Source organism: Coregonus clupeaformis, unplaced genomic scaffold, assembly GCF_020615455.1.
Source record: "Coregonus clupeaformis isolate EN_2021a unplaced genomic scaffold, ASM2061545v1 scaf0249, whole genome shotgun sequence".
NCBI classification, from domain to species: Eukaryota; Metazoa; Chordata; class Actinopteri; order Salmoniformes; family Salmonidae; genus Coregonus; species Coregonus clupeaformis.
In genome coordinates, this window is record NW_025533704.1 from 61,224 (window position 1) to 75,329 (window position 14,106).

Sequence of the window (14,106 nt, forward strand, 5' to 3'; positions counted from 1 at the left end):
ACAATGAAACTCTATTTCCTGTTAGAAAGGAGGCACTGCGCTCGACTGGAGGATAGTCATGGACTTACAGTTAGTTTAATAGGAAATATCATTCCCAGAGTTCAATGTGTACAGATCCACATACCAATGCTGAACCAATTGAAACCAGAGAACTCCCCTATTTTACGATAGATTTAGCTAATGTTTTCTTTAGTATCCAAGTTCATCCGGATAGTCAGGGGGTGGTTTGGCTTACTTTTCACGGGAAGGAAATGGACTTAGGCTATGGATACCTCCAAGGCTACTCAGAAAGTCTTACAATCTTGACCAGGCTATAACTAAGACTTTGGGAGAAAGTTTGAACCTAGGGAAGGAAGCAAATGTTAGTTTTATGTAGATGAATATTCTATTGGCTACAATCCACTCAGGAGGGATGTAAGGAGGATACAATCCAATTGTTAACCTTCCTGGCAGAACGACAAAGTGAGCAAAAAGAAACTTCAACTTTGCAGAGTGAGGTCATTTACCTAGGACACACTATAACACTAAGGAGGGGCGAATGTTAAATTCATCCAGGAAAACTGCTATATTTAAATGCTAAAACCGTAAACAAAAAAACAAATGATGAGCTTTTTTGTTAATGATAAAGTGCTGTATAGTTTAATAACTCCTTATCTACTACTGCATACGGGTAAATTAAGTGATCTTATCTATGAGAAGGCAATGGTAGCCCCCATGAGTAAAGTAATTTGGAACTCTAAGGAGGCATACATCTCGGGGATGTTATCCAAATGGTGAGAGTAACGAGGGATATGACATTGGTAGTGATTTAAAGATGAAGTTTTTGGTGGGAGCTATTAGATGTTAACTGGGTTAATCATAAACATAAAGATTTTATTCTTTGTTGCTAGACAGAAGACCTTAGGTGACTTAAAATAGACCCTGTCATGTCCAACAATTAGTCTTCAGGTCAGCCGGGGAGAGCCTGGGTAGAACAGAGTTTGAACTAAACATGAGTGTTTTTCCAAGATAAGAGATTGAATGATTGGATTACTAATTGATTCTGAACTGGATGAAAGTTGAATTTAGATGCCATAAAAGACAAAAGGAAGTGGGAGGAGCAAGGTTAAGGAAGCAAAGATAATCTAAAAATGATAGGCATGGCAATAGGATGTAAATTATATGGGAATGGTTTAGAAAGGTGGTAATATTGACACATGGGCAAAATCTATGTCAAAGAGGGGAGTGATAGGATTAAATAATATTGATAGGATTAAATAAAAATACTTAAAAAAGAAAAACAACAATAGAAATTGAGAGCTCAACATGTATGTGTGAAGATAGTTTATTACACACCCGTATGTCAGAGGTTTTGTGCCCCACAGGTGAACTAAAGGAGAAGGTGACCCACTCTATCGAACCAGGAGACTGAATCAGGCCTGGCACGGGAAGGGCCACACCAAGTACTGCCTTTGCCAGCAGAATAGTGGAGAGATCCATCTGGGTGCATGTCACACACTGTAAAAGGTAAACCCAGCTACACTGACGAACAAACACAGAGTTGGGGAAAGATCCGATCACCACAAGGGTTCGGGGTTGGCTCCTTTAACGAAGATTCCTTACCCGTCTGATCATCCCTGTGTGAGTTCGATAGAAGGTGAAGCAATGGGTTGGCCTCTGGCATCTGACATGTTCTCCAGGGCAGGGGTGGGGATTCACAGGTCTCCTGACGGTGAGTAGCTGTCTGATTGTGGGGGCCATATGTCCTAACACACTCAAACCCTTCTGATCAGCCGAAAGTAGTAGTAAACCTAAAACAAGTTGATAAAATAATACCGGAGCACAGTATACAAGGCATAGGGAGACAGCTAGACGTAGGGAAAGGGAAGATTAGGGACTTTGGGAGGACATCACTGTATGTGTGTCCGCCATGTACATCCTGGGACTATGTAGTTGCTTATGTAGAGGCGTGGGGGATGTGTAGGTCTCTGTTGTGCACAGTTTAGGGATAGGTGAAGTATTGTGAAAATAGGGAATTACCAGAAATGGCAGTGCGACCCATGAAGGGTAGGTACTTACTGAAAGTCTGAAGTTACGCAAAACAGGTTTATCATCAAGCTACCTGGGAATGTGGTGAAAGAGTCTTGTAGTTAACCCGAACTATCAGTATCCCCGATAACAAAGTCATTCCGACCTAGGTTGCCTACGTTTGAAGTCTCAGGGCGATTCTAATTTTCTAGGACTAGTAAGATAGGGATGGGAGGTAGGGCATCTTAGCTCTGCTCCTACACAGAGAATATCACAACTGAGAGAGAACGACGAACTCTCCTTTGTTGCAGCCAGAGGATTGTAGGAACTAAACCAGGCCCCGTGCTGACATCTGATGGTTGTGTGGTGATAACTGATTGTGAACTCAACTACATATGTAAACAAACAAACGTGTCAGAGACTGGTGAGTTGTCACGTAGAAAGTAGGACTCCTCCGGATCCTTCGATGAAAGGATCCTTTGATGGGATAGGAGTACCTCGAGAGGTTCCAGAACAATTCAAAGCTAGGAATCAGATCGCAGCTGAGTCTGAATCAAGTATTTTTGGTGATCAACAATTAATAAAAACATAGGTTGGATAAATTATATTTACTATAGCCAGCAAAGATTTATAAACCCACTTGTGATGCAATAAAGGGATTAGATGAGCAAACAGTGGCAACTATCTTAATGACAAGGCAGAATATAATAGCTTTAGATATGCTTTTGCTGAGAGGGCGGAGTTTGTGTTCTGTTTGGATCTATGTGCTGTACTTTCATCTCCAACAATATAGACCCTGGGACGGGTCAGTGACAAAGAGCTACAGGAGTAACTACACTGACTAACAAACTGGCTGAGAACTCTGGTATTGATAGCTCCATAAACGGTTGGTTTGATAACATATTTGATAAATGGGAAACTATTGTTGTGACTATTCTGGGTGAAGTTATAGCTTCTATGGGTATACTTGTTCTTTGTGGATGTTGTCTTATTTCCTGTGTCTGAGGTTTGGTGAGAAAGGAGATGGAGAAGGTGATTTCCCACAGATGGTGAGATAGGGCCCAATCCTGGACTCCAACAAGAGGTGAGGATATGATCTACCAGGCTTGGTGGAATGACACTAGAGGGTGTCTAAAGAAACAAAGTATACTTCTCTGTTTGGGTTTTATGTTTTAATAGTCTTATGTTTTGTGTTTTATTAATCCTGTGTTTTATGGTTTGAAGTTCTTTGATGACTGGTAACAATTTACAAGTGGGGTGTAGATGAACTGAGGGTTTGAATGTTTTTGTATCATTATAGCCTGTTAATAAAAGTGTAATTTTTTGTTTGTATTGTATTATAATGAATGACAATCTGTGTTTTCTTATTTTTTTGAATCACCACTATGAGGTGTGAAAAGGGGGGACTATTAAAGGATTATTATTCTCTTTAATTGATGGGATGACTAACTTAGAAGGAGTGCATTCTTGACTGGGCTAATGTAGTTTGTGACACCTGGGGAGGCTGTGATTGATGTGAAGGTCTGTTTTTAGTGTGTAAGGTAGGATAAGGATTGTGTCTTCAAATGCTAGACTATAATGGTTCTTTGTGAGCTGTAAGTCTTCCTTTGACATGGGAGTGATGTCTAGGGGAGCTGGCTCTTCTCACTATGATGGGTTGTTGTGATAATCTTGTGCCCGGCTGATAGTGTGCAACAAATGGCGCCAGGAGGATGAGACCAACCCCATGAACCTAGGATTGGCTGAGAAACTTTAAACCACGCTCCAAGTCTTTACTCTAATTGGCCCAGCAGAGAAGGTGAAACTTTCTGTCAGGGTATTTGGGTATTGTTTCTGAAAACAATGTTAGTTCTCTGAGAATGCACTGCGTGGTATTATGGACCTATATACGAAACATCATATTTACCATTGAAGGTTTTTGCATTAATTAAAATAACTAGTATACCTTAGAAGTCGTCTTGACCTCTTTTGTTCCTAATGCCAGATTTGAATTGACGCAACTTTGACATAAGATAACCCCATCTGTTTTGCCTCATAAATTAGTTGCGGCACATGTCAGTTTGGTTGCTAAACAACCAACCCCTCTATTAACTAGATCACACATTAAACACCTCCAAACACTCCACACTCGGTCCATTAGGTAGCAACCTTGGGTGTATTCACTAGGAACCAAACAGAACCAAACGGAACCAAACTGGGAGGGACCTACCTGAATTTGTTGAATAGAAACTCTTATTTTTGTTGTAAAAAGTTTTACGTTTGGAGTAAACGGTTTCCGTTGGAAAACGTTTTGGACTAATGATTACACCCCTTGATTAGAAGCATGTGAATCTAATTAAGGTGTGCTGGGGAAAGAAGTCCCACCCTGATTTCCAGACTGGTGGAAAGACTGATGGGTGAAGTGAATTCTGTGAGGATTACGAGAACTGGTTTAATGTACTTCTGAGGAACAGAAGAAAGATGTGTTGGGTCTCACCCGATTCGAGAAGGTTGCTGTGTCATGCGTTGCTCTTCAGAGCAGGGTACGTCTTAAGGGGGTAATATCTGGCGTGTTGTGGGAAATCGTTGTAGAAGAAAGTTCAACGTATCCTGGGAGTGATTGATGCTCGGTGGATTAATCGTGTTGTGAATGGAGAAAAAGTGAAGAATCTGTCTGTACTTTAGTTATTTTAAATGGACTCCTTACAGGTGAAATGTGTTTATGAATTTCCGTGTTAGAGGGTTTATCCAAAGACCGATGCAGTGTGATAACTAACGCGTTTGGAAATGTGGAAAGTGTTTACAGAATGAAAAAGCTGAGATATCCGTGTTGTGGAGGTGATCATTTCATGTGTTGTAGAAGTGAGGAGAATGTGGAGTGTTGCAATTGCGGTGGTAACCATGAAGCAACGGCTTTGGAGTGCCCGACGAGGGTGAAGGTGGAATAGGTGGCTAGAGTCAGGACCAGTCAGAGCATCTCATATGCAGCAGCAGTGCGAAGGGGTTGAGGGATTGAGTGGTCCTGAAGAGTTCATAGTGGTGGATAGGATTTCTCTGCAGGCGGCTGGGATTGCCTCTCACCAGAAGGATCCAGAAATGTTACATGTCAAGAAGGTGGACTTTCTGGCATTAATAGCTATCATGGTTAAGGGTATTGCCAAAGTGGAGAGGACGTCCAGGGAAATAGACATCATTGTGTATGCGGCAGAAAGGACTGAAGGACTTCTCGGCAGAGGAGTTACATGGAGTATTGTCACGTGCTGTACCACCCTTTCAGGCCCCGGAGCATGAGAAGGGATATTTGAAGGAAGGAAGAAGTGGGAGTTACTAGTTTTAGTTGTGTGGATTAAGTTAGTTTTTCCCATCACATGTGGATTATTATTTATTAATTTGTTCAACCCTGTCCAGTTGGTGGCGGTAATGTACCTTTTGGTTGCCAACTGCCATTTAAAAACCACATAAGAAGAAGGAGAAGGAGAAGAAGAAGCTAACTGCAGAAGAAGTACAACAGCTGGGGGTTGCATCAAGAGTGCACAGTGTAGCAGCAGTGCAGGAGAGAAAAAAAGGGGGCACCATGGAGTGTTACCAATGTGGAAAACAGGGTCATCACCCATCTGAATGCTGGGCCAAAGAGTTGACATGTCGCCATTGAGAAATATTTAAGATGACTGAAGTTCATATTTAATTTAGTGATACATTTTTAGCATATTTGGAGTTTCTGTTATACACGAGATTTCCAGTGTTCTGTTTGTAACACTCGGGTTGATTGGCACTAGACTAGAGGCTGTATGTTATGGATTAAACTCATAACTGCTGATATGGTTGCCGCCAGACTGGAGGTACAAGGACAGAGGATACACTGATTATTATTGTATTGTGTGAAACAATGTTATTCTGTAGCAGCTGACAAAGTCACTGGCTTCTGTTTTGACTTCCTACAAGCCTCTCGGGCTGGTGTTTACGGAACAGTTGTACGCTGAATAGGATATAAGGGCGTTCTCAGAGAAGGCCAGTTAGACATTATCTCTGCTTCTGGGGTGGAGGTTTCTCCCTGTTGCAACTTGTAATAAACTAAATAGATTTTTGAATGACTATCTGCAACTGCTCTTCTCTTTTGTTCACCTGGAAATTCCTATTACATCACCCCTCCCTCCTTTCAGCGAGCCTGGATCTCTGTGAGAGAGGAAGGCCGTCCTGTCTGTATCCCCAGGCTGAGCACTCACACGCAGAGGGACGATGAGGCTAGGCTGGGTCCGAGGGCTGGCCCCTTTGCTGGCCATGGCTGCTGGAATACTCTACATCACATCCATTAAGCGGGAGGTTCATTCTCATGGGGAGAGACTGCAGAGGGCCCATCAGAATGACTCGGTCAGGGGCCAGGACATGCTCAAGAGGCTGGAGAAGATGGAGGCTCACATCGAGAAGCTGGGTAAGTCTCAATCTCCTTCATTTAACTGTGACTTACCTGGAAGAGAAATGCCAGTAGCTCTGTCCACACACTGTACCTGGACTACAGTGTGCCACTGTTCTAGATGGTAGGGCAGAGTTAGAGGGTAGGATTTGAGAACACATTAGAATCTAGCCTGAGCCTACATGTAGAGTTGATCCCAGGAAGTTATTTCAAACTAAACAGTGATGATTGTAAAAGGGAATTTGTTCTCAATTAAATAAACTAATAAAATATTAAATTAAATAAAATATGCCCATAATCATTTTAGATTGTTATTTAATCCTGTACACTGTTGCTTATTGCACAACATTTGATTCACCAACTTCTGTGTGCCAAAGTTTGCCACATTGTTTACTATTACAAAAAACTATTCTCCAAGGTAGATCAAACATTATTCATCAACTTTTTTTTTTTTTTAAACACACATGCAAACAGTTACTGAAGCTATGTAAATAAGGTCATGCTCCGTTTGTATGAAAAGGGGTGACTCATGTTGATTCTGGCAGCCTTAACACACTTATTACAGTGAAGACAATCAACGAAGGGATCAGTCTGAAAGAGGGGCAGGCTGTGAAGGCTCCCGAGGTCAAGAAGGAGAGGAAGGTGGTGAAGAAGTTGTACCCCAACTCAGCTCTGTTTACAAGCTGGGGTGACGAGCTCTCAGAGGAGGAGCAGAAAGAGGCAGAGGGGCTGTTTCAGACGTATGGATACAACGCCTTCCTGAGTGACAGACTACCCCTGAACAGGGAAATCCCTGATACTCGCGATCCTAAGTAAATCATTTTCCTCATCTCTCCTCCACCTCTACACAATAAATAATGTATAACTCAAGACTTCTGAATTCTAACCACAGTCTGTTGCATCCGAGGTCATCTGAGGTCAATTCCATCACCAGCACTTTTAATGCAGTTTGATGAATAACATTGAAATTGACAATAACTTTAAGAGTGAAACCGCAGCTTTGGTGAAGTGAATTAATGATATGAGCAAGACCAAATGTTTTTGTTGTGCCTGTTAGGTGTGCTAATCACCAGTATCCCCATGACCTGCCCACCATCAGCGTGGTGTTGATCTACTTGGACGAGGCCCTGTCCATCATCAAGAGAGCCGTCCGCAGCATCATAGACAAGACCCCCCCAACGCCTGCTCAAAGACATCATACTGGTGGATGACCACAGCGCCAATGGTTCGCCTAATTGGTCTTTTCTCTACGCATAGAAACATTTGAAAGTATATTTGTTAACATTTAGATTGAACCTTGATTGAAAGGTGTGGCTTTCAACTTTTGTTGTGTTTCACTGATTTGCAAGTTTCTGCTTTCACAGAGGATCTAAAGGAGAAGTTGGACGTCTACATCAGCTTCATCCAAGAAGAGCGTCCGGGCCTGGTGAAGAGAGTGAGACACTCAGAGCAGCTCGGTCTCACACAGGCCCGCCTCTCAGGGTGGAGGGAAGCTGAAGGAGATGTGGTGGCCATCTTGGATGCCCACATAGAGGTCCATGTGGAATGGTAGTCTAAATGTTTTTTGTTATAAAATATGCTTTTGAATCCCTCCTCCCAACATGGTATTTTCAGTCTGTGTTTGTGTGAACAGGGCGGAGCCTCTGTTAGCTCGGATAAAGGAGGACCGCACGTTGGTGTTGACACCAGTGTTTGACAAAGTCAATTTCGATGACTTGACAGTCACACGTTATGGACCTGCTGCAGACACCTTTGACTGGGCCCTGTGGTGTATGTACGAGCCCTTCAGACCTGAGTGGTACGCCTTGAAAGACGAGTCACAGCCAGGAAAGTGAGTTTCATGATTTCATCATAGGATGATAGTCCAGTTTCACAAGTCTGTTTGAATAGGCGATAAGGAAAGCACAGCATTGGGTCGTAAATCTCACCTAATATTTACACCTGGATTATTATTTTGCGTTATCTATTCATTAAAATGAATGTCACTTCTCCCAGTGTAGAAATGACCATGATTTGTACTGTATGTTTGTCAGGAGCCCCTCCATTATGGGCATACTAGTGGTTGATCGCCTGTTCTTTGGGGAAATTGGTGCTCTCGACGGTGGTATGAAGATCTATGGAGGTGAAAATGTTGAACTGGGCATCCGGGTAAGCCCCCTTAGATGAAATCAATAAAATATGGCCCATAATCATTTTAGAATATTCTTTAATCCTGTATACTGTTGCTTGATGCACAAATGTGTTCAGTTTGGATCTATCAACTTCTATGTTCCAAAGTTTTCCACATTGTTTACTTTTACATATGTACTTCAAGGTAATCCTCCAAAGCAGATCAAACCTTATTAATCAACTTTTAAAAAACAAATGCAAACAGTGATTGAAGCTAATAAATAAGGTCATGCTCTGTTTGCCCCTGCATTAAAAGTGCTGGAGACGGAATTGACCTCGGATGACCTCGGATGCAACAGACTGTGGTTAGAATTCAGAGGTCTTGAGTTATACATCATTTGTTGTGTAGAGGTGGCGGAGAGATTAGGAAAATTATTTACTCAGAAAATGTTGAACTGGGCATCCGGGTAAGCCCCTCTGCTACAGTTTCTAAATGAATGTTTGAAATCAAAGCGGACTTGTTTTTGCAGAATTACTTTCTGTTCTTGAGTCATTCAGTTTGCACAAACCAATCTACATCCAGACACTTCAGTCCATATCTATAAACTCTTCCTTCTCTCTTGGTGTGTGGTTTTTCTAGGTGTGGCTGTGTGGTGGAAGTGTTGAGGTCATACCTTGTTCTAAAATAGCCCACATCGAGAGGGCCCATAAACCCTATCTCCCCGACCTGAGCATTACAATGAAGAGGAATGCTCTGAGAGTGGCTGAGGTCTGGATGGATGAATACAAACAGAATGTCAACATCGCCTGGAACCTCCCACTGAAGGTACACTCTTAGAAAAAAAGGGTTCCAAAAGGGTTCTTCGGCTTACCCCATAGGATAACCCTTTTTGGTTGCAGGTAGAACTATTTTGGGTTCCATGTAGAACCCTCTGTGAAAAGGGTTCTACATGTAACCAAAATGGGTTCTTCAGGGTTCTCCTATGAGGACAGCCAAAGAACCCTTTTATGTTCCAGATAGCACCTTTTTTCTAAGAGTGTACTGTACAGAACAAACAATTCAAAAAGTAGGCTTTGTTCAGGTGCTCCTATAGAATAACAATCATCACTGTTATTGCAGCTTGAAAGAAGACTAGACAGTCAGAATTAGCACTGTGTGAAAAATTTATATGATTCAATGCCACAATAAGGATATTGAAGTATGATTTATGTAAATATCTGGAGGTAAAAACAAAAGTGGAAAATAGGTGGATTGTTCACATGGCCTGTGTTTATGATTTAGAAATCTTCCTCTTTCTCACCACAGGACCATGGCATAGACATTGGGGATGTTTCAGAGAGGAAGAAGTTGAGAAAGAGGCTGAACTGCAAGCCCTTCCAGTGGTATCTGGACAACGTGTATCCCATGTTAGACCCCCTGGGTGACTTGCTTGGTTATGGAGCTGTGAGTGATGCTAAAACATTTATCATTGTTCTGCACACACACACACACAGTCTGCTGTTCTATTATGTACTATTCATTAATTCATTCAACTACGCGACCAAGACACTACCCACTTTATATCTATAAATACATTCATACTTGACATAACACATTCATTATCTATACTGTATGTATATACACTGTACCAGGATAATAATCTACACTTTTATAACCGTTTAATCTCTGTCTATAAAATCAACAGCTGGTCAATGATCTGAAGACGGATCTCTGTATAGATCAAGGCCCATTTCCAGGGAACACACCTATTTTATATGGATGCCATTATTATGGTCCACAGGTTTGTAGAATCATTGCTTAGTATTTTTTTTATTTAACTACATGTATAATATGGTCCATCCCATGGCAGACCTGGGATTCAACCCATACCACAATGCAAAATATTGTCAATACCACAGACTCAGAAAAGCGAAAATATCTATCCTCTCTGTCCAGAACTGTTATTATCGAGCCAGCGGGGAGATCTACGTTGGAGGCATCAGGTCCCATAAGTACGACAGTAATCGTTGTCTGGTGGACACTGGCACTCGAACCCCAGGACTGTATGAGTGCAAGGTGGCCAAGCAGAAGGGATTCCACATGCTCTGGGACTTCCAACAGGTGAGGATTACAACACTCTGTAAAATAGGAAAATGTATACTAATAAGCATATTGAAACAGGGAATTTCAAAGGTAACATGCCCAAAACCATGGCTAAAAGAACTGTAATTTACTTTTTAGTGGTTTTTATTGTGGTATGTTGTACAGTAGACTGTTTTTTACATTTTACAGGGAAAAGCCATCCAGAACAGACAGACAAAGAAATGTCTGGAGATTGCCCCAGGGGACGACACCTACTACCAGCTCATCATTCAGGAGTGCAGTGGGCAGCACTGGAAAATACAGAATCTGATAAAAGACTTCTAAAACACTGAGATAGTTAGGCCTAGCAGAGACAATACAGCAGGACTATATGAGTTATCATGCTTTGAAAAGCCAATCGGTGGTCAGCAGTGAGATGACTGTGTGATCTTAGTGAGCTGTTGATTGGGGACAGAATGTGGCATGCTATTGAGCTGTGTTTTCCTTGGTCCTGAATGTAAATGCAAAGAAAGAATAAATATAATTCTTGTATTTACGCTCATTTGTGGTTTGTTATTGATTCACTGTAGATTTTCACCAAAGAGGGTCATATAATATTTGTCTGCATTGACATCATATAGAGATGAGTTGACATCAGTGTGGTTTTGAAGAAGTCCCGTCCTCGAGTTCTCAGGGATTTCTATATGAGTTCTCAGAGATGAACTTATCCCACGTCCTCTGCCACATGGCCAGCCCCCTCTCCTTCAGCTGGGATGGCAGTGAGCTATATCTATGGTAGAGGACATATAACTACAACTTTCTCAAACACATACTTTTCACGACTACAAATTAAGCAGTTGGTAATCTCCGAACTCAATCACCCATATGCTAGCTAGCTATGTTAATTATGTCATTAGAGATTAAACAGTTAGTATCCAGAGCAAACAGAGGTAATACCATAGAGATACATGAAATACTATTTCATTTTAATTCTCCAAACAACTCTTGACCTCACCTTATGGAGTTGATGGCCAGCTCCTTGAGAGTGCCCAGGTTAGCCCTCAAGCCACCGATGCCCACAAACACCTCATAGAAGTCATAGGAGAGCCCAGTGGTCCCAAACAGGGACGGGTCATCAGAGCTGACCACTATTGGGTGGCCCTCAGACATCAGCACAGCTGCAGGGTGGTTCCTTAGGTCAGACACCAGCTTCAGCACCTGGTCATAGACACACAGGGATTCAGGGACATCAGCACTGGTTTAACTCAGTGGACTAAAGACAACTGAACCAGAGATATTTAGAGTTTCAGTTCAGATTAACTTTATTGTCCCCAAACTGAAATACCCTACAGTACTGCTTTTTTATTTAACCAATGGGAATATTATGATGAGTACTGACAGACAATGTGGCATTTACCTGGTTTGAGATGGGGCATACTTCCACGGCCACGTTTCCCTTCCTGGAGAGCTCCTTTGCCAGTGGGTGGTGTGCCAAGGTGTACCCATGCCCAATACGTGTGGTGTTGAACATTAGGGCATCTAGAATGTTTTCATCCACTTCAGTGCCCATCTGGTCTGCGCAAGTATGAATGTGCGCACACACACACGTTATACTGTAAGTGCATCACAATAATGTGTATATACCGTAGATTTGTTTTTGTTAATTACACAATTGTTTTAATCAATCATCCTATACTTGCCAGTCTCTCCTGCATGAAAGAAGTATTGCAGCATGACTCCAAGCTCTGCAGGTAGAGATAAGGCCTCCCTGAAGAACCAGAGAGGTCTTCCCCTGTCCTCCCTGCCAACCTAAAACCACAAAAGAACAGTTGATTTTACAATGTCTGTCAAATAGATGCAATGTAATAAATAATTACGTAAACATTGTAATAAATCATGAAATGGTTTATTTGTGTATTGATTTTCAGTAATGAGAGGTCATATGATTGGTTCTACCCCTTAAGAGAATTCTCACCAGGTCGAATCCTGCAACTAACTCTGGGAAATCCTTCTGCATCTGAATGGCCTCTTTTACAGCTGCTTTGACATCAGACACACTCAGAACCCTAAGGTGCACACAAGGGCAGAGCCAATCATCAGAAATCATAATTCTATTGTTTTCATTGCAACAGGCAAGCTCAATCAAGCACAGCTAGAGTGTCCGAAATGATTATAAATAGTATTTGAACCCATGTCTGTACTGTACCTATGGACGGAAATGATTAGTCGAGCTCCCAGAAAGCCAGGGTGTTCAGCCACAAACTGTTGAGTGACTTCCTGATAAGTCCTCAGGGACCAGGCTTTATCATGGATGCTTCCATCCAGCTCATATGTCTGCAGGATGTGCAGAATAAAAACAGTTTAAAACATCACCAAAAACCCTTGAAAAAGAAATGTCTAGGTATCTCATATAGCCTAGGTAACATGTAATTCCAGCCCACTACATTGCCCGTTATACTTCCGATTAAGGCCCACAGTACTAACCCTTGATAGTCCAGTTCTTAGTTCCAGATACATGATGTTGTCATCAAACAGCTGTTCTAAGCCCTTGTAGAGAAAGTCTTTAAACACAGGAGCGTAGGTGACCAGCCCAGCTATGGCCACAAATGCCATCTCAAACCTCTCCCACACTGCGTCCTGGCTCGGGTAGGTAGTGTCTGGATCATCAGTGAACAGTGTGAGGTTCTGCATCAAGCTGGAAAAACATCAAAAAAGGCAATAAACTACCCTTCCATGAATAAGAAAGTTGTATTTTTGCTACTACATGTGTTCATTCATAGGCGCCTATTTGTATTGCTTGGCTCTGATGATATAGTGGACTACCTGTTGTCAAAGTCTGTAGGATCCACCATGTTGGCTCTCAAGGTCTTCAACAGTTGCCAGTAGAGGCAGTCCCAGGTAGGGAAGGGCCGGCGACTAGAGAAGACGAACCGTACAGACCTGCCCCATGTGAAGCAGATGTAACAATGGGGCCTGTATGTGATGTTCTTCACCAGCCAATCAACACTCACCAGAGATGAGCTGTGGATGTGGAGGGCTGCCCCTGTGACCCAGCATAGAGAATATACTAACCGTAGTTAAATTGATGGTAAACATATTTGTAAGGTGAGCCAAGGTGCTCCTCAGCTGCACTAGGGCAGTGGGACTGTATTACTGTCTTACCTTTGGGCATCCTTTGCAGCAGGTTAAAGATGGGGCTCTTATGGATGAGGGGCCGTGCCTTGAAGAAGTGAATGGCAGGAGGGAACTGGGCCGCAGCCATCTCTTGTTCTTTTAGCTTGTGAAGGTGTGCGTCGAGCCACTGCTCTGCCTCTGTCAGCTGCACACGGCCCCCTGTCTGCCTGGAGGTCTCCTGGCGCATCATCGTCTCCCTCTGACGGGGGTCAGGGGTCCCGCCACATACAGTCACACAGCACAGTACAACTACCAACTGGAGGGTGATGGTATAGCTCCCTCTAGAGGGGAAAACCATCTTGTCCTGCAGTGTCATTGGAGATTGGAAGTGGCTGTGGAAATCCTTCTTGAAGAGGCCACTCAT

The 14,106-nt window shown here is 42.5% G+C and overlaps 1 protein-coding gene and 1 pseudogene across 1 annotated transcript; one reads left to right on the forward strand and one right to left on the reverse strand.

Moving 5' to 3' along the window:
* The first annotated feature begins 4,212 nt into the window (after positions 1-4,212).
* On the forward strand, positions 4,213-11,112 carry LOC121542483 (annotated as a pseudogene).
* A 146-nt stretch (positions 11,113-11,258) lies between these two features.
* LOC121543952 (adenosine deaminase 2-A-like) lies at positions 11,259-14,106 on the reverse strand. Its single transcript, XM_041854074.1, has 9 exons — positions 13,731-14,106; positions 13,392-13,611; positions 13,053-13,263; positions 12,775-12,902; positions 12,544-12,634; positions 12,269-12,377; positions 11,986-12,143; positions 11,584-11,786; positions 11,259-11,358 (listed from the first exon to the last, which is right to left on the reverse strand). Exons 1-9 carry the CDS (start codon positions 14,104-14,106, stop codon positions 11,259-11,261), a joined length of 1,596 nt encoding a protein of 531 aa, XP_041710008.1.

Coding starts and splice junctions, on each gene's coding strand:
- LOC121543952 (XM_041854074.1), bottom strand. CDS start 14,106: ATGAGTGGCCTCTTCAAGAAGGATTTCCACAGCCACTTCCAATCTCCA. Junction 12,144..12,268: donor CTTTCATGCAGGAGAGACTG/GCAAGTATAGGA, acceptor ATACTTGCGCAG/ACCAGATGGGCACTGAAGTG. Junction 11,359..11,583: donor CTGGCCATCAACTCCATAAG/GTGAGGTCAAGA, acceptor CCTCTACCATAG/ATATAGCTCACTGCCATCCC.